Raw genomic sequence first — 19,225 nt, forward strand, 5'->3', positions numbered from 1 at the left:
ATGTGAAAAAAAAATCCAATCCATCTGTAGCCACATATGTCATACACTGCCTCCTTTTGTCAGAGTGTGGGCACAGACAGTACGTGGAGAGAACAGATTTTACACGTTCACGTTTTGGAATGTCAAACACATCAGCCAATGAAATAGTTCTCTTTCTACGAGCCAGGCGTAATATATCGGAAACCAGCAAAACTTCAGCTCGTACTGCAGGACGATGTCCGTCCTCAAACTCTAGGCCTGTTGATGTGCTATGCTAGCAACCGGAGAAGAGGGTAAGTAGGCGTAGTTCACTTCGCTGGGGACAGTTCTGTCGGCCAAAACACAAAACATGTCTCATAGTGCCATTGCTTTTATAAGAGTCTTGTTTGGTGGTAAGCTGTTACTTGGGGTAGGTTATCTGCTTCAAAACGACCTAATCAGCAAGACCATGCAGGGAGGTTCGGGTTCGGGGTGCTGATGGGCCCAATAGTTTGAGATGCGTTCTGTGGTCCGTGTGTGTTGATCATTCAGATGATGAGGCCATAAGGTAGCTGCCTGCCATAGTAGTAGGAGAAGTATCTGTAATAGTAATAGTATAAGTAGTGGTAGTAACATCTGCCCCATGTTTGCAGATATTATGTCTGTTTAAAGTATTTTCTTGATCCTATGTATGAATTATCTGCCTGCCTCAATTCACCTATTTGTCATCATGGACTGTTCATTTTGGTAACTTGCTAACTAACATAGATTAAATGCAGAAGCTAATGTTAGTATTTAACAGTATTTAGAGATTCACAAATTTTTTTATATGAACTAATTAACTGTATAATGTTGTTCAAGATATCCTGGTGTTAAGCATTAGGTTATTGGCAAACTGAAACAGGCCATGAGCTTTAACATTCAACTACATTTTCAACACTTGACACAATGACTTGTTTACTTTAAAAAACAGTGAGACGAGGTTTTACATCATATCCACTGTCAAGACATCTGTTTCGACATCTTTTGAAATCGTTTCAGAGGAAGTCTGAAGTCTGGATCTTGAACTTGACTGTAATGAGATTAACAGTATTTAGAGATTCACAATTTGTTTTATATGAACTAATTAACTGTATAATGTTGTTCAAGATATCCTGGTGTTAAGCATTAGGTTATTGGCAAACTGAAACAGGCCATGAGCTTCAACATTCAACTACATTTTCAACACTTGACACAATGACTTGTTTACATTATCGAAATTAACTAATGTTAGTCGAGGAAACCTGCAGATGCCCTGATGTTCATATTCAGAACTTTAGAGGTGAGAAACACAACTAACAATTCTTGTGTCTTCAGCAGCATAATTGCCTGTTACACACACATGTAGTGGGACATTACCGATGCTCTGCTCTTGTTTTTCCCCACTGACATCAGAGAGGGACTTTCTAAGAGCACTCAGCAGTCCAGCGGTCTATTCCAGACCCCAGGAAGGAAGCCGAGGGGATGGATCCACCCTCCTACTGACCCCAGGATGGAATGGTCTGTCAGAAAAGCCCTGGGTGGGGGGGGGGGTGAAGAGTGTGTGTGTGTGTGTGTGTGTGTGTGTGTGTGTGTGTGTGTGTGTGTGTGTGTGTTTTAGTGTGTTCGTCTGTGTGTGTGTATGTTGGGGTGCAGCACTTGAACAATGGTCATGACCATGCTTTGGTCTAATTTGCGTGGCTCCCCTTCTCCAAGTGCTGTTTCTCTATTTAACTACAAGTGACCTTCTACCCAGCCACTCCAGATAAATTACAACCACACACACACACACACACACACACACACACACACACACACACACACACACACACACACACACACACACACACACACACACACACACACACACACACACACACACACACACACACACACACACACACACAGACAGACACACACACACACACACACACACACACACACACACACACACACACAGGTTTCTATTGTCCTGCACAGCTTAGCACAGTAGCGGGAACACAATGGGAAAAGCAGTCTGAAAATAAGAATAACAGTGACTAACATAAAAGCCTGTATTAATAGCTCCAAAGATGCCTTTCAACCACAGAACTTGTGTGTATTTTGCTTGGTTGAAGGGAGGGAGGAGATGTTCCCTTGTATTTTGGGAAATGCTGTGGGCACGAAAAAACAGTGAGACGAGGTTTTACATCATATCCACTGTCAAGACATCTGTTTCAACATCTTTTTAAATCGTTTCAAAGGAAGTCTGAAGTCTGGGTCTTGAACTTGACTGTAATGAGATTACAAAAATATCAGTAACACGAATGATTATTTGTGGGACAACAAGTATGACTCTGGCATGGTCATATATAAGAATGATTATCATGCAGGTGAATGATTTGGTGTAGCTTCTTAGATGCAAATAGCAACAGTACACAGACACACAGTGACTCTCACTTAACACACTTACACACTCACACTTTCTCTCTCTCTGACACACACACACACACACACACACACATACAAAGTATGCAAAGTACGCAAACAAGTATGAACAACCAGTATGATGACTCATTGGGTTTCCCAATAACACCATAACTAAGTTTCAGAATTCATCTCAGGTAGATTGGTGGATGACGATTCTCAGATACACATCGATAATAAATACCTTAAAATATGTTAACATGGTGTTTCAAGTGAAACATCTGATGAAAACCAGAAAAATTACAACAACTTTTTTTCTTGCAATGCCAGCCAAAACTCAGCTACTCAGACTTAACAAATACACTTTCACACAGATAAAGCTAAATAGTCCTCAGAAACACACACGTAACACACATACACAACCAATTCTCCTCCGCATGAAAGTAAATGATGTACAGAGCAGAGGGATGACCGACTGGCGTGGTGGGGAGATTTTCCGGCTCATTCTCTGTCTTGCAGACAATGGCTTGTGATAATGTGTCTGCACGGAACACAGTATACTGTAAATGAAGTGAGCCGAAGCAGATTGGGTAGCCGAGAGATCAATGGGTCATCCTCCATCTGTACGGTTCTTCCTGACACTGTCAGATACACACACACACACACACATACAAAGACAAAAAAAAAAGGGAGACAGAGAGACATGGATGACAGAAAGGGAGAGGGTGTGGTGGGTGGGACATCAGCAAGTCCCAGCAACTGAACAGTGACATGAACAAGAGCGAAGAAGACAAAAAGGGGCAGAGAGAGAGAGAGAGAGAGAGATGAGGACTTGAAAAAGATGAGCACCAAAAGGTGAGACCCTGGTGACAGTTGGTGCTAATGTGGGATATCAAATGAGGAAACGGGAAGGGAAGGGAAGGGGGTGTACGTCCCCTCAACCCCTGAAATGAAAGGACTTCCTCTCGGACAGATAAGAGGGCAACAAGAGCTGTTCAGACACTTGATAGGGCTCCAGAAAACAATCAGAGTAGATAAAAAGAGCCACAGGAGGCTTTTGGCCTGTTACTTGTCACCACAAACAAAAACAGTGTTGCTGACATTGCCATGGTTGCAAGGCTATGTTTCAGCGGAGGGAGCATCAGTGATGTTCGGGGTATGGGGGGGGGGGGGGGGAAGTTAACTTAGCGTCGAGATCTGCATGTGCATGTGAGAGGGTTGCGGATATCCTCCGCTGAGTGTGTGTTAATGCCTGGCTCATTACGGTTGTGAAGTAGCAACAGCAGTTCCTGTTTGTTGCACAGAAAGAGAGCAAGAACTGTGAGAGCAGCAAAGGCGACGATCACCCGTGCAAAAATTTAAATGCACGCACCTTTCACACGTTTCACACCTACGCGGCACATACCGCTAGACCTTCTCAGAACCTCTCAGGATATGAAAGGTTGTTTCTGTGCTGCACAGACTAACGCAAATGGGGGCCCATAGCAAAAAAAAAAAAAAAAAAAGCTCCTGTTTGTGTGGAATGCTTCATTGTTGTGGCCCCATGTGCACCCATTGTGCTGTTGAAACAATCATTACAATGTGACATTTTCTCCCGCTTTGTTTATTATTCAGGAGACAGCCAGGACCAGACATTACTTCATGGTTTCCTGTGTGTGTGTGTGTGTGTGTGTGTGTGTGTGTGTGTGTGAAGGGATGGGTGGGTGAGTGGGTGGGTGTGGGGGTTCTGTTTTCTAGTTTCACTGTGTCTATGTCTGTGTGTGCAAGTGTTTGATCGCTTCTGGTAAATACTGGTCATTATGATGCTCAGACACAAACATGTTAACATAATCACTTTTTTTTTTCTTATTCCAGCTTCTCTGCCCCTTGAGTAAGTCCACTAGTTGTCAATTATACGCATTTAAGTGAGTTCAGTTTGAATACTGATATACAGCACAGAAGTAGATACCAGCAAGTCACACAGACTCAAAAGATAATGTGCACAGTGTCTGGCTTGTCATCTCCGTATGGCAAAGGGCCAAATCAAATGATAAGAGGGCTACACATGAACTTCACCTCCCTAACTTTGTTAGGACTGGGATCTCACTACACTTTGAATTAGGCCCCATGGCTGATCACTACCAGACCCTTCCCAGCAAAGTCTGATGTAATAACTTTCGCCTCCTTCTTCCCGCACACCACTTTGTGTTTTCTAATATATAAAAAAAAAAAAGTAGCTAAGGGAGGAATCGTTTGGACAAGTACTCCCCCCCCCCCCCACACACACACACAATCAGACATACAGACCATCTTTGGAACAGCAGTATTTTCTGATACGTTTTTTTTATATGTTTATCTTTGACCCTCACAAGACAATGGGCTTCTGCTGAGGTAAGAGAAGGAGATGGAAAAGCGGGGGTGCCAAGTGCGGGTCCCTGGGGGACCCTGTGTGTCTTAAAGATAAGGCCTTGAACTGCAGTCTAGCATTTCCTCAGTAACATAGCCATGGGGTCTTATCAGTGGGTGAGTAGAGTCCTCTCGTTACCCCACATTGTCGTTCCACAGCAAGTACAGCACATTATAGAGAAAAAAACACATACTGGCCCTGTCTGCAGTCTCCAAATACTGTTCAGGTTAGCAACTGAAGTTGGGACAATGTACGCAGATCAGAAATTCGGAGAAGCACAAAGGAGAGGGGGTAAGTATATTCAATCTGGAAACAACCCAACCAACCCAACAGACATTGAAATGTCTCTGTTTGATTTCACTTTCTGCATCACAAACAATTGTACTTGTCTCACAAGTGGAGCAACACAAAGTTCAACCACAAACCCCAAATGACTCCAGACAGGACTAAAAAAAGCAAACATGACGTCGACACGCCGCAATAAATGCATGTGTCTCTCAAATGTGGTAATAACCACAAGTTGTTACAATCACCATAATATCATAGACGTCAGCCTATACTCCCTAAGAAGCTTGTAGGCGTAGGACAACAACAACACAGAGTCAGAGAGTGAGAGCTCATCAAACATGAATCAAAATGTTTTCACACCAAACATTGTGGCAAAGGTGTAGGTGTATTTTTTAAATTCTGTAAATTCAATTCTTCTCAATCTGTGACTGATGGAAAAAGGTGTATGTCTTCAGTCAGACTTTGAAACTGACTCGAATCAATGTGCATCACCACCTTTCTCATTGAGCAAGTAAATGAACATGACAAACGACAAACAGTTGTTTTTTATATGTTGCCTCCTGTTAGACAAGCTCAGCTGTGTGTGTGTGTTTGTGCAGGGCAGGGGTGCTGTTGTGAAAGAATATTATATTGCCTATATATAACTATGTAACCGACCAAAGGTTGATGACCTTTGCAGGCTGGTATCTCAAGTGTATTCTGGCATTAACTACATAATACTTAGCCTACTGTCATTGACCAATGATGTATGGTGGGTCAGAAGTACATGTGGGACATCTCTCTAGTGTTATTTTCTAGGAAGAAGAAATGAATCAATCAATTTTAAGGAATGAAATCTAATAGTAATTGAAGTATTGGTCAAATGTAGTCCTGTACAATTTGTCAAATGCTAATAATGCCTTAAACATCACTGTAAAATGCAGTCACAGAAGACATAGACCCACTATATACCCTGCTATTACTTCTTCAGCACTGGGTGTCAGTATTTAATCACCTGTCTGCGCAGGACCCTTGGATTGTGCTACCTCCCCTCCCATTACAGCGTCCATGCGGCAGGGATCTAGTCCCTCAGGCATGCAAAGGGCAGAAGCAGCCAATCAGAGGACACCTCACCAGAGCCCATGCACTGAAGACGACCTCCACTGGGTGGGGTGATGTTGACCCCATCTAGTGGACAACAGAGTGAGAGCAGCACGGGGTCACCACTTGAAGGGGGGGGGGGGGGGTGAAGGGTGAAGGGACAAATATATTTCACGTTCAAGTTTCACAACTCGCTTGTAATGGCTTTCAGATGTGTTCCGAACACATCTGGGAGAGGAGTGGAGGAACCATGTGAGAGGCTTTGATCAAACAATAAGGGGTACTTGGGAAAAAGAGAGAAAAAGAAAGGCTGTGAAGGGAACACCTGTTTATATATTATTGAGAAGGAAATGAGGAGAGATGAAATTTGACCCAGGAGACCCCAGCTGGGCTCTCGTGTGTATTATTCCACATTCTCTCTGCTTCCCATGTTCAGTCACCGTCTGGTTTCGATAGCGCTTGAAAACACAGCAGATGATCAATTCCAGACTCCACCATGGCTTTGGCAGATTGGGCCGGAGAGATGGACCATTTAAAGAGAGATCTCCTGATTCATTTTAGGCCGGATGTTGACCGTAACATTCCTGATGTTTAACATTCCACAAGAATAGCTGATGGCAAAAAAAAAACAGTCACAGTGGGGTCTTGCTGAAAAGGGAAAAATCTCTTTAATACCACAACAGGAATGTTACCAATTGGCAACTTGGCCTTCAACACAGATGTTTGGCAGTAGAGTCCACCAAATGAAATGCCTACCACAAGGGTGAAATGACATGGAACAGCTGACAGATGAGCAAGCGGGTACAACTGGACCTGTTCTTAGACTTCAAGCCGGCATGCTAGCAAGCGTATCACCAGACAACAGCATAGAACTCAGGCATCGACTTGATGTGGTCTCTATAGTGATGTGTGATTGTGGGGCACAGTATCTGTGGCACACTGACCACAAAACACCCCGTGTCAACACATAGCAGTCATCACTGAAGCCTCAACAGGTTAATGCAAGGCTAGGGTTTCACATGACTATACATTTCAAGACCAAAAATGTATGGTCATAACCACAATATGACTCATAGCCTACCAGTCATCTGAAAAGCTAAGCCGTTAGGACATCTGCTACCGCTTGCCATTCTTTATACATTTACATAAAAGGGTGATGAGATAAAGGTAGTGTTTGTAGAAAATAGTGATAAAATATTAGTAATCAGTAGTTATTCTTTCAAGTCCATCCAGCAAGTCAAAATGAGCTTCTTCCTCGAAGTCCCTGCAGACAAAGAACAAAAACATGCACATGGACCTGAGTGAAAGTGACATACTTTGAATGGTGCAGTATGCAGTTTGTTGCTAATAAATATAAATTACAAAAAATATGAATATGAATTAATTCATGAATTAGTGAAAGTAACAGGAATTAGTCCACTCTCAGACCTTTTATGGCTATTTTATGGGGTATGGGATGTTGACTTTGGAGGTCACTGGGTATTTAAGCCATGGGGTATTCTTTCAGGGGGTGTTACACTCACGTATCTTCATCATCGGAGCGGGGGTCCAGCCTGCTCTCGTCAATGATGTCATCCTCAGGGCCGTCAACAGCATCATCTTTTCCATCTGCCAGCGGGCCCATTGGAGGGCCTTCACCTGGGGGGCGGAGCCAGAGTTAGAGACAGCATCACTGAGAATCGGAATGAGCTTCACTAGGAATCAGAATCAGCTTCTCTGGGAATTAGCATCAGCATAAGACTTATTGGGGTCATAAAACGTTCAGACTTTGATCCAAATCAGAGCCATTGTCAATCAAAATCAGCTTCACTGGGAATCAGAATCAGCTCCACTAATGTATGGGTAATGGATTTATAATAGTTATCAGGTTCACTGCCATGAGTGGAGAACACAGAATGTCTTAAAAATGCAGCGAGCCCTGGAACCAAAGACAAAGGGGTACAGGGATAACACACCAGAAGAATCACAGAACAAAGTACAACGATGGGGAGTGGTGCTTTCAAGGCAGAGCGAGGAAGCTGGTTTCAAGATGACTCATTTCCTCACAGCAAAAATGGTTGTCTCTTGCACTAATTAAAGCTACCAGCCTTTCACATAGTGCCAACTGTCATCACAGAAATGCATTTGCACCGTTAAAAGTATGACTCGTCTGTGCAAGGTCATAAAGGCAGTTAGTATTCATTTAAAACAACCAGGGCTTTAGTTTCCCCGTTTCTTTAAAAAACAACTATGAACTTTTCTCGGTGAGTGAGACAAAGAAGTGTTTAAAAACGTCTTTCCTCTTAGGGGTGACATCTCAATTATTACCCCTTCTAGCTTCCAGCAAAATGAATATTGCTGCTATGAACAGAATTTGATTCTCTTTCCCACTGAAATATTTCACCATTAAAAGTATGTCAAAAGAGCCCAGTCTATATCAGGCATGTCATTAAATCCACAAGGGATCATTTTTTGAAAATGTTTGAATGATGTTTCAACAGCAAGTCTGAGTGCGTTTGGAGAGATTAATGACGAGAGTTGGTGATGGAGGATAAACTATACTGCTGACGTACAGAAACTTCATCTGAGAGAAGACCACAATCACTGTCACTGTTGACAGCTCTGTGAAAGTGGAAGTAAACAGGGAAGTTAGACACACATAGTTAGTGAAGAAACTTTACAAAGATCTCTGGAGGAAGCTGAGCAGAAGAGAAACCCCGCTCCCTTCCCTCCCCTCCCCATCACTGGTATTCATTTTTGGGAAGTGGAACATTTTTAATCACCATACGTTTGGGGAAAAGAGGCCTCAGTCACACACAAATGCAGACAACACACACAGATATACCCACACTATCTCTCTTTCCCACATACACTACTGTCAAAAGTTTGGATTTACTGAGAAATCACACTTTTTTCTATCCAAATAACCTAAAATTGATAGCAATATACAACCCGAATTCCGGAAAAGTTGGGACGTTTTTTAAATTTGAATTAAATGAAAACTAAATGACTTTCAAATCACATGAGCCAATATTTTATTCACAATAGAACATAGATAACATAACAAATGTTTCAACAGAGAAATTTTACAATTTTATGTACAAAATGAGCTCATTTCAAATTTGATTCCTGCTACAGGTCTCAAAATAGTTGGGACGGGGGCATGTTTACCATGGTGTAACATCTCCTCTTCTTTTCAAAACAGTTTGAAGACGTCTGGGCATCAAGGTTATGAGTGTCTGGAGTTTTGGTGTGGGAATTTGGTCCCATTCTTGCCTTATATAGGTTTCCAGCTGCTGAAGTGTTCGTGGTCGTCTTTGATGTATTTTTCGTTTAATGATGCGCCAAATGTTCTCTATAGGTGAAAGATCTGGACTGCAGGTAGGCCAATTCAGCACCCGAACTCTTCTACGACGAAGCCATGCTGTTGTAATAGCTGCAGTATGTGGTTTTGCATTGTCCTGCTGAAATACACAAGGCCTTCCCTGAAATAGACGTTGTCTGGAGGGGAGCATATGTTGCTCTAAAACCTGTATATACCTTTCAGCATTCATAGTGCCTTCCAATACATGCAAGCTGCCCATACCGTATGCACTTATGCACCCCCATACCATCAGAGATGCTGGCTTTTGAACTGAACGCTGATAACACGATGGAAGGTCTCCCTCCTCTTTTGCCCGGAGGACACGGTGTCCGTGATTTCCAACAAGAATGTCAAATTTGGACTCCTCGGACCATAGAACACTATTCCACTTCGAAATAGTCCATTTTAAATGAGCCTTGGCCCACAGGACACGACGGCGCTTCTGGACCATGTTCACATATGGCTTCCTTTTTGCATGATAGAGCTTTAGTTGGCACCTGCAGATGACACGGCGGATTGTGTATACCGACAGTGGTTTCTGGAAGTATTCCTGGGCCCATTTAGTAATGTCATTGACACAATCATGCCGATGAGTGATGCAGTGTCGTCTGAGGGCCCAAGACCACGGGCATCCAATAAAGGTCTTCGGCCTTGTCCCTTACGCAGTGATTTCTCCAGTTTCTCTGAATCTTTTGATGATGTTATGCACTGTAGATGATGAGATTTGCAAAGCCTTTGCAATTTCACGTTGACGAACATTGTTTTTAAAGTATTCCACAATCTTTTTACACACTCTTTCACAGATTGGAGAGCCTCTGCCCATCTTTACTTCTGAGAGACTCTGCCTCTCTAAGACATCCTTTTTATAGCTAATAATGTTACAGACCTGATATAAATTAACTTAATTAGTTGCTAGATGTTCTCCCAGCTGAATCTTTTCCAAATTCCTTGCTTTTTCAGTCATTTGTTGCCCCCGTGCCAACTTTTTTGAGACCTGTAGCAGGCATCAAATTTGAAATGAGCTCATTTAGTGGATAAAAGTGTAAAATTTTTCCGTTTAAACATTTGTTATGTTATCTATGTTCTATTGTGAATAAAATATTGGCTCATGTGATTTGAAAGTATTTTAGTTTTCATTTTATTCAAATTTAAAAAACGTCCCAACTTTTCCGGAATTCGGGTTGTAGTATAGACATTGTTAATGGCTAATTTTGAATTGAATATCTACATAGGCGTAAAAGTAAAAGTTATTCCTGTGTTTCAATAGCACATTATGTTAATGCTAATCCTAAATAATCATGTTTAAAAACGAATCATTACAAAAAACCCGTTTGCAATTACATTTGTGTGACTAAAGATTGTTGTGCCGTTTAGGGAAACAATAAAACCGGCCTTCTCTGGGCTTCTTGATCAGTATCAGCATTAGAACTAAAACAGAGGCTCAAAGAATAAAACATATCCAAGACTGGCCAATGAAAGGACAAGACTAACATGGGCAAACGGATAAAGATGCCGTGTGGAAGATGATTGAGAATATGTTATAGACCAGGGGTCACCAACCTTTTGGAAACTGAGAGCTACTTCAAGGGTACTGAGTAGTACGAAGGGCTACTTGTTTGATACAAACTTCCTGAATAACAAAGTTGCACAGATCACTATTCGATTAGTCTCACATCAGATGATAAGAAGCTGAAAGAGTCTTTGTTTAAAGCTGTTGGGTTAGGCCTACTGGTTAAAGAAGTGCTTCTTGGCCCAACTTCTCCAGTGTTATGAACATGCCTTGTGGGCGACTCACGTGGTTCCTGCCAGCTACCAGATACATCTCTAAGTTGTGGTGTTATGATAACACCTTTCACACCTACATGGCACATACCGCTTTACCTTCTCAGAACTTCTCAGGATATGACATGGCACATACCGCTTTACCTTCTCAGTACTTCTCAGGATATGAAAGGTTGTTTCTGTGCTGCACAGACTAATGCAAATGGGGGCCCATAGCAAAAAATTATAATAATCCTGAAAATATGTTATAGACAGATAAATCTTAGTTGAGGTGCTTGGATCACAGAGAAGAAACTTTGTAAGGCACAGAACGAATAAAAAGATGTTAAAGGAGAGCTTGACACCATCTCTCAGGCACAGTAGAGATGTGATGGTCGGGGGGTGCTTTGGTGCTTGTAAAGTGTCATTTGTACGGAGTAAAAGGAATCTATAGGCTATAACTCCATTTTACCATGACTCCATCACCAAGCCATACCGTGTGGATGGAGCCAATTTGATCCTACAAGACAGAGACCCAAAGCATCGCTCCAAATTACTTGTTTAGTGAAGAAGCACTCAAGCTGTAATGCTGCAAAGTTTGTAATTGCTATAAATGGAGGATCATTTGATGAAAGCCAATAATCAAGCAAAAAACTATTTTTCAAGCAGAAATCATTATTTCTAACTTTGGTAATGTCTTGAATATTTTTTTATTTTTCACCTCATTTGATGGATAAAATATGGGTTTTCCTGCGTCATTTTGTGGGTGATTACAAACTTTTGAACGATAGTGTACACACACACACACACACACACACACACACAACACACACACCTTTTCTGTGTATAGTGTAGGTTTTGAATGCGGAGTCGAGGCTGGCTTTCTCTAGCAGGCTCAGAAGACGCTCTGGAGGCTCCCGATCCCACTGTCTCCTCTCTCTCTTCTGCTGGGCCTCACAGGGAAGAGCCTCTACAGACCAGAAATAAAAACCTTCATTTCATCTCACTTTCTTATATTCAGTAGCTACAGCTTCAGGGACATTTCAAGGACATCCCCTTTTTATGGCAACCATTCAATCATCAATGGAAATTATCTCCATGGAATATGGTAATAGGTTCTTACCACAAATTTGTCATTGCTTAATCATTTAATTACTTTAGTGCATTGGGTGTATACTGTTTCTTGGTATGCAATATCAATGCCTGGCCTTGATTATACAAGCTGATTATGGTTGGTTGGTGAAGGAAAGAGTGTATGACTGCATGAGAGATGCGCTTAATGCTGGCGAGACAATTACCTGAACTTGCTTCGAGCTCACTGATAGGCATGCTGTCAGAGCAAATTACATCAGCGTCTCTCAGGACCTTCAGGACCGTCTCGGAGGGGCCTGCAGCCCACCTCCGGCGAGGCCCCGGCTCTCCTTCGTGGCTCTCTGAGTCTGAGTTCTCCCCAAAAGGGCCTGATCAAAAACACACACTCTCTGTGGACATACAACAAAGCCTGAGACAGCAGACTTCCACATTCCCCTCCCAACTCCCATGCCAAATGATGAGGCTCTTCATTAATATTTTCCAAGGGTGTTCGATTGTGAAAACTGTTTGCCGGACACAGTCAAAATATACTGCTGGGCGTATATAGATTGGAACAGACTTCATGCAGGTCTGAGTTTTCAACAATAACATAATTAAGAGGGGTTGTAGCTCAAACTGGTCGTTCTTGTGGCCGTGCGCTAATACTGGCTAGTACCAAGTCACTGTCCTCATCTAAGCACTTGAACATTTGAGCTAGCTGAAAGGCTAACCGCTAACTTGCTAGTAATTACAGGAATGGTGGAAGCTAAGGCTACATATAACATAAACACTTTTATATGAATGAAAGATGACTAGGCGACCATTAGTGTTTACACCTAAACTAATTGTTGTTTCTATGTTGGTTTAACTTAGTCAAGGAAAACAGACCCATGTTTATCTTCATTTAAGCACTTGAGCTAGCTGACAGGCGAACCTACTCTTGTCAGTAACTACCGGATAGCCGGCAGTTGGTTATATGGTGGGCTAGCTGATTTAGTCTACTACCACAAGGTAACACATAAAATAGACTTCAACCAAAGACTACATCAATTTAAATGTATAAAACTTTCTAGACTGAAGTAAGGTATATGAAAATATATGAATACTTTATTTCCACATTTTGTTTTCCTTATTCAATACTGCAATGTGTATGGCAGTCTATCTGTTTTTAATTATATGTGCCATTAACATTGCATTGGCTTTTTCAAGTCACAGCATTTAGTGTTTTAACAGACCAACTTAGTTGTTCTGTATGCCAGGGCCCCCAGCAGTTAGTGCAAGGTGCCGGAGGCATTGACCGGTCATGGAACAGTCTCTGGAGCTCCCCCTACTGGTACTTGCCAGTATTAGCACACGGTCTCAAGACTGTCCAGTTTGAGCTATAACTGCTTCTGACATAATTGCAAGCGCACGTGTTTGCTCTCTAAATCATTGCACCATTGCACAAAGTAGAGCAATCTACTTTGACAGCTGCGGAGTGTTATGGAGTTATAGCAACAATTATTTCACAAATAAATTTCACACGATCACACAATATGTCAAGCAATTCTCAAATCTATTTACTGATTAACATACAAATGTGTAACAAATGTGCATTTACAAACGGCTCGCCATTTGTGAACATCCCTGCATTTTTTTGTGGATTTTATTTTTTTACTTTCCTGATGATCATTGATCATCATGATCATTTCTAATAGGGGATTCACAAATTCATTTTTTTTCAAAAGGACATTCTCTGTAGCCTATCAGATGTCTCTTACAATTTCAGCTAATCACAAGAACAGCTGCTCTATTTCGGGAAAGCAACCTGCTCAAGATGGCAGGTCGGATGATTGACCATTCTTTCAAACATCATGACCATTCTTTCCTCTTTGTGGAATCAGTTGTATGATGTCCGTTATGGCGTAGCTAGTAGTCCACATAAATAGACACTGTGCAGATATAGCGCAGTGTGGTCACGTTCAATCATACCCTCAAATTTACTTTAAATTGTGAGAGACACAAATAAATGCAGGGATGTTACCAAATAGCGAGCGGGTTGTAAATGCACATTCGTCAGTCTGTAAATAAATATAACAGCGTTTACATTTGTGAATCACTGGACATTTATACGTGGATCAGTAAATGTATGAATCCCGTGACATTTATATGTGAATTTTGAAACTATTCTCCATAAAGTGTCACCATATTGCCACAACAATCTGTAGGTAGACAGCTTCTCACATCAAAAACAGCACTCATTTGGCTGTTAGGTAGAAATGCCACAATGAGTTTCACTGTACGTACTCTCCACTGTTGAGGCAGTCAGAAGCGTCTTCTGGCCCATGAGTGCGGCTACCATTTCTCCTTCTTCTCTCCTCCAGCGGTGTACCCTCGCCGTCTGTGGTTTCTACAGAGAGTCAGTGAAACCGACTGAATTTCCATTTTGACCACATCGAAACCTTGCAGAACACACAGCGTAGTACTTGCCAACATCAGAGAGTCAACAAACAACAGAATGCGTGAATACATACAGGGATACAGAGAATGTCAGAGAGGGAGCATCTCCGCAGGGGCGCCTATCAGGCAACGGGTTACATATAAGCAGCCATTCGAATGCCACAGCACTAGGCGATTGACTGCAGTGTTTTAGGGGTAGACTAGGTAATGTTTCACACTAACAAACAAGTCAACATAAACACACAAAATAGAAAAACAGCTTCAAACCTGAAACTGTGTTTGGGCATAGAAGCTATCTTGTGTTGAGCTCTGTAATGTGACACCACTCCTGGATTGGAGGATTTTTATTTCTAGCGGGAAGCGCCTGGAGTGTTCTAAGCATCTACACAAACTGATGACACTTGGAGGCTGAGGGCCAAGATGCTGGCAAACCTCTGTAGGCAGATGTTTCTGCAGCAGCCTGGAGATTCGGTGAGAGGTCAGGATGGTCTGGATAGAGGGCCGGTCCCTGGGGTTGGTCTTGAACATGTGCTTGATCAGGTAGTGGAGCTCATAAGGGAGGTGTTTGGGCAGGGGGTCATAGGCTCCTCTACACACTCTTAGGATCAGGCTCTTCCAGCTTTGGGCCTGGAACTAAAAGCAAGAGGAACGAGAGGAGTTGTAAGAGAGGCATGGAGACGACAAGAGAGGGGAAGATATGGCAGGCAAAGAGTGGAGAGACAAATGTGGAACATAAGATGGGAAAGGAGGAAAAGATGTCAAGGACATATAAAAAAACGTTAGAACAATCGCTTGGATTCAGAGAGCTGAAGGCCTGATACATTTATTTATATCAGTCGAGGTGAAAATGAGTGAGACAAGGAGGATACACTACCGGATGCCGAAGAGTGCAGAGTTCATATAACACACAACCCAGTGACCACACATCACTGCAAAACACAAAAAAGAAGGTGAGGAACAACAGCTTATGTGGACCAGCCAACAAACTACTCTTAAATTAAACTGTAAATCCTGTCAATAACAATAAAAAGAAAAAGCATTTGGTGACACAAACAGACAAAAGAAGAACAAGGGTAGATGTTTAGAGGGGTTCCCTGTGATGTTTTACATTAGGCAGTGGTGCCATACCTCTTGTTGTTGTATGGTTTATTGTCCCAGATTTCTGGAGACACGTAATATGGTGTACCAACGTATGTCTGAGCATAGCCTTGAGCACTGCACCAAAAGAAAAAACATGAAATGAGTCAAACATAACCAGGCTTGTGGTCATTACTAATGATCCACTTTAAAAGAAAGAGAACCTGCTGCGCCCGCCTTTCCGCTACCTGCTTAGAACACAGGCCGACCCGAAGTCTCCCAGCTTGACTATTCCATTGTCTGTCAGGAAAATGTTCTGCCAAGGGAATGAGAGGGAAATGAATAATATCATATTTTTTTTTTCATTATCACAATATAAAAATCACCCAGTGTCAAAAGGTGCCGGGCCACCTCCGAAAAAAAGGAGGCACTAATATAAAAGTGTCTGTCAGCAGAAGTTTATCTGAGAGCACAATGCTGATTGTTTTTCCGCCCCTTGAAAAGACTGACTCATAAAATATAGACTGCTGGGTGGCCTCTCAATTCCACCCCGCCTCCCCCCCATGGGACCACCGCCTCCTCTCACACCGGTCAATGAAACTGAGGGCGACCAGAGAATTACTCATGCATTTAACGGCAAAAAACTGAGCCCTTGCATCCAACTGCTGTAATAAACGAGGCCTTGACCTCTACAAGTCCTGGGCTGTTATTTCACAGCGCTCTCAATGAAAGTCACATTGAATTGTCTGTTCAAAATCGTTTTACCTTGGCTTTCAAATCCCGATGCAACACCCGCTTGTCGTGGATGTGTTTGGCACCTGAGCACATCTGGGCAAACCATTTCAGGACCTGAAGGAGGGGGGCGGGGGGTGGGGGGTGAGGGCAGAGAAAGCAAAGGTGTGAATTCCCCTCAAGAGGCTGCTGACTTATCAGAAGTGCTTGGGTGGAAAGGTTAGCTGACAGATGGCTGCATTTGTCATCCTTTTTGTCTTACAACGTCCTGGGAGAAATGCGAGCTCTTTTGCTGACGGATCCTCTGAAGTAGGTCGCCTCCGCCGCAGAACTCCATGGCAATGTACAGATGGCCGTCAGCTTAGAGGAGACAAAAGGAGGAGAACGACTGATGATGATTCATGTTTAACAACTTGTTGTTTTTACATGTTTAGACCTCAATAATTCAGTTGTCCCTCTTCTATCTCTGCAGGTATGGGCCATAGTGAAGGGACTAAGGTAAGGGCCGAAACACACCAAACGCGTTTTTAAAAACGGGACGCTAGCAAATGCATTGTTTCCTATGGTACGGCGCGCCTTGCGTGTGCGCCTTTTCTCCGTCACGCGTTGCGTCTTTCTAGCGTTTTTTAGATGCGCTTAAAAGTTGAACTATTCTCAACTTTCCAGCGCAAGGCGCGGAGGCGCACCGCTCATCAATGTCACACTCGGCCCAGGCAGGTTGCGCACGCAGCTCCGCTTCCTAGGCGCCGGGCAAAACAGCCTGGTGCCCCTGTGGCTGTTTTGCCCGCCACACTTTGCCAAGACGTTTTTCAAGCGTCTGCCGTTTTGAAAACGCGTTTGGTGTGTTTCAGCCCTAAGGAGGGCACTGCATTTCTTTTTCTATGACCATCATGAGGTACCTCCCTGTGTAGATGACACAGGTGTGTGCACATCATTTTTCGAGAATTGTTTTGTAGATTTTCCACTTCCATATCTTTAAATGGCATTTGTCGCTCCTATACAGTGTTGTTGGTTGACTGGTTTTAACACCACATCAGTTGTGAATTGAAAGGAAGAATATGTACATAGGCCTACTCAATTGAGAGGTTTCTTTCTAAAGTGAGAGTAAAGTATAGGCCAGTTAGAATGTGTGCGTTCCCTGGGAATTGAACTCATAATGTGAGAACATCAATGTTACCCATTCTTTCTATCAGTTGGGCAAGAAGATCGTGTGAATATGTTGTGCTGTTAAAGACGCTAAGAGGATGTGATCTGAAGGACTTTCCAGTTTGAGGTTGATCTTTTTTGTAGCCTATTGTACAATGCATACAGCAGAATAACATTATGTAAAGGTCACTTCCACAGCTCCCCTTTTTAGTGTAAGGAGGGGAATAGCCCAAACAGACCTTCAAATGAATCCTTAAAGGCCACAATATTTGGATGATTCATTCTGGCCAGGAGCACAGCTTCTCTTCGGGACTGTTCTGCTCCACTTCGAGCCTTCTCCGAAAGAAATCACACACATGCACAGACTCACCATCTGCCCTCAGAGCAACAAGCCTTGAACACGTATTGTTGAAGGTAGTACAGCATGTAGGCTACTGTACCTTTCGTATTTCTTTCAGTACACATTTTGAGTCACATTCTTCAGGTTGGACCAATAGAGCACGGCCAAAGGACCCCTCCCCAATCACTTTCAGGATTCTGTAGCCATCCATACTGACGATCCCTTAAGTCGCTGAGATGGGATATTAAACATATCCAAATTAGAAAGGCGAGGTAGTGGCTGAAATCTACTGCTCTGACGAACAATGAAGAAAACGATAATTGATGTTATCACATAACATCAATATTATCGACCACTTCACATCCGAGATACAGAACAGAGGTGGTTCTCTTTCTTTGTAGTCTAGGCGAACGTTAACCGTACTCTATTTAGAACACATTAAAAAGCTCAACTTGAAACACACACACGGAGTAAACACATGGAATACGCGCAGTTACGTGCACCTAGTGGTGGGAATCTTTTTTTTAATTATACAAAGAAATAAGTAGGCCTAAAGAAGAACAATGAAATGTCTCTTCCACTTACACTGGGGCAAAGTCGAATGTGCATGCTTGTTCCGTGTTGATAAGTGACGTAATACGTGCGTCATTGTCCAAACCCAGAGCTTATATCCTCGTAGTCACAACTACGGTTGTTTTTACTGTTTTTAGACATAACAACAGGACATAAGTCATACTTAGAGACAACACGTCGTCGTGTTAATGTAAACTGTTCGTATTTTTTTTTTTTTTACGTTGCCAACACTGGAACGTCAAAGTTACTGCAGTTTGTGAAAGAGGAGATTATCACACATTATTTGACCACTAGGTGGCAGAAAAGGCCTGGGTCAGCGGGCTGTCTTTAAAGCCCCAGGATTTCACCACCTTGACCTCTTGATATTATCTGAGCGAACTAAGTCATGTTTTCACGTTCAACAACCACCAGAATGCAGAAGGCACGGCATGGCTGTCATTTTTAAGTCTGAGATCCTTATCCAAATTGTCAGGTTAATCAGCAAACTCACCCAGCATCCTCTAACATACATTATTCAATACTGGAGTGCTGCAATGTTTGCATGGAAACCTATTAACAAGTAGTTTGGTCGACGATAATAAAAGCTGATGGTTGATGTGGAAGCTGG

At 42.6% G+C, this 19,225-nt stretch overlaps 1 protein-coding gene across 2 annotated transcripts; it reads right to left on the reverse strand.

The window, feature by feature from the left end:
* Positions 1-6,785: 6,785 nt before the first annotated feature.
* On the reverse strand, positions 6,786-18,729 carry nek3 (NIMA related kinase 3). Of its 2 annotated transcripts, none has more exons than XM_031573006.2 (14): positions 18,631-18,729; positions 18,146-18,276; positions 17,945-18,041; positions 16,822-16,919; positions 16,593-16,676; positions 16,076-16,143; positions 15,879-15,965; positions 15,625-15,679; positions 15,183-15,383; positions 14,598-14,700; positions 12,539-12,700; positions 12,076-12,210; positions 7,660-7,774; positions 6,786-7,400 (listed from the first exon to the last, which is right to left on the reverse strand). In XM_031573006.2, exons 2-14 carry the CDS (start codon positions 18,254-18,256, stop codon positions 7,334-7,336), a joined length of 1,383 nt encoding a protein of 460 aa, XP_031428866.1. In that variant the 5' UTR covers positions 18,257-18,276; positions 18,631-18,729; the 3' UTR covers positions 6,786-7,333. The 2 variants fall into 2 exon arrangements, with proteins under 2 accessions (XP_031428866.1, XP_012686385.2); XM_012830931.3 differs by having other exon boundaries at positions 17,945-18,038; positions 18,631-18,728.
* Between the last annotated feature and the right edge of the window lie 496 nt (positions 18,730-19,225).

This window comes from Clupea harengus, chromosome 9, assembly GCF_900700415.2.
Source record: "Clupea harengus chromosome 9, Ch_v2.0.2, whole genome shotgun sequence".
Taxonomy (NCBI): domain Eukaryota; kingdom Metazoa; phylum Chordata; class Actinopteri; order Clupeiformes; family Clupeidae; genus Clupea; species Clupea harengus.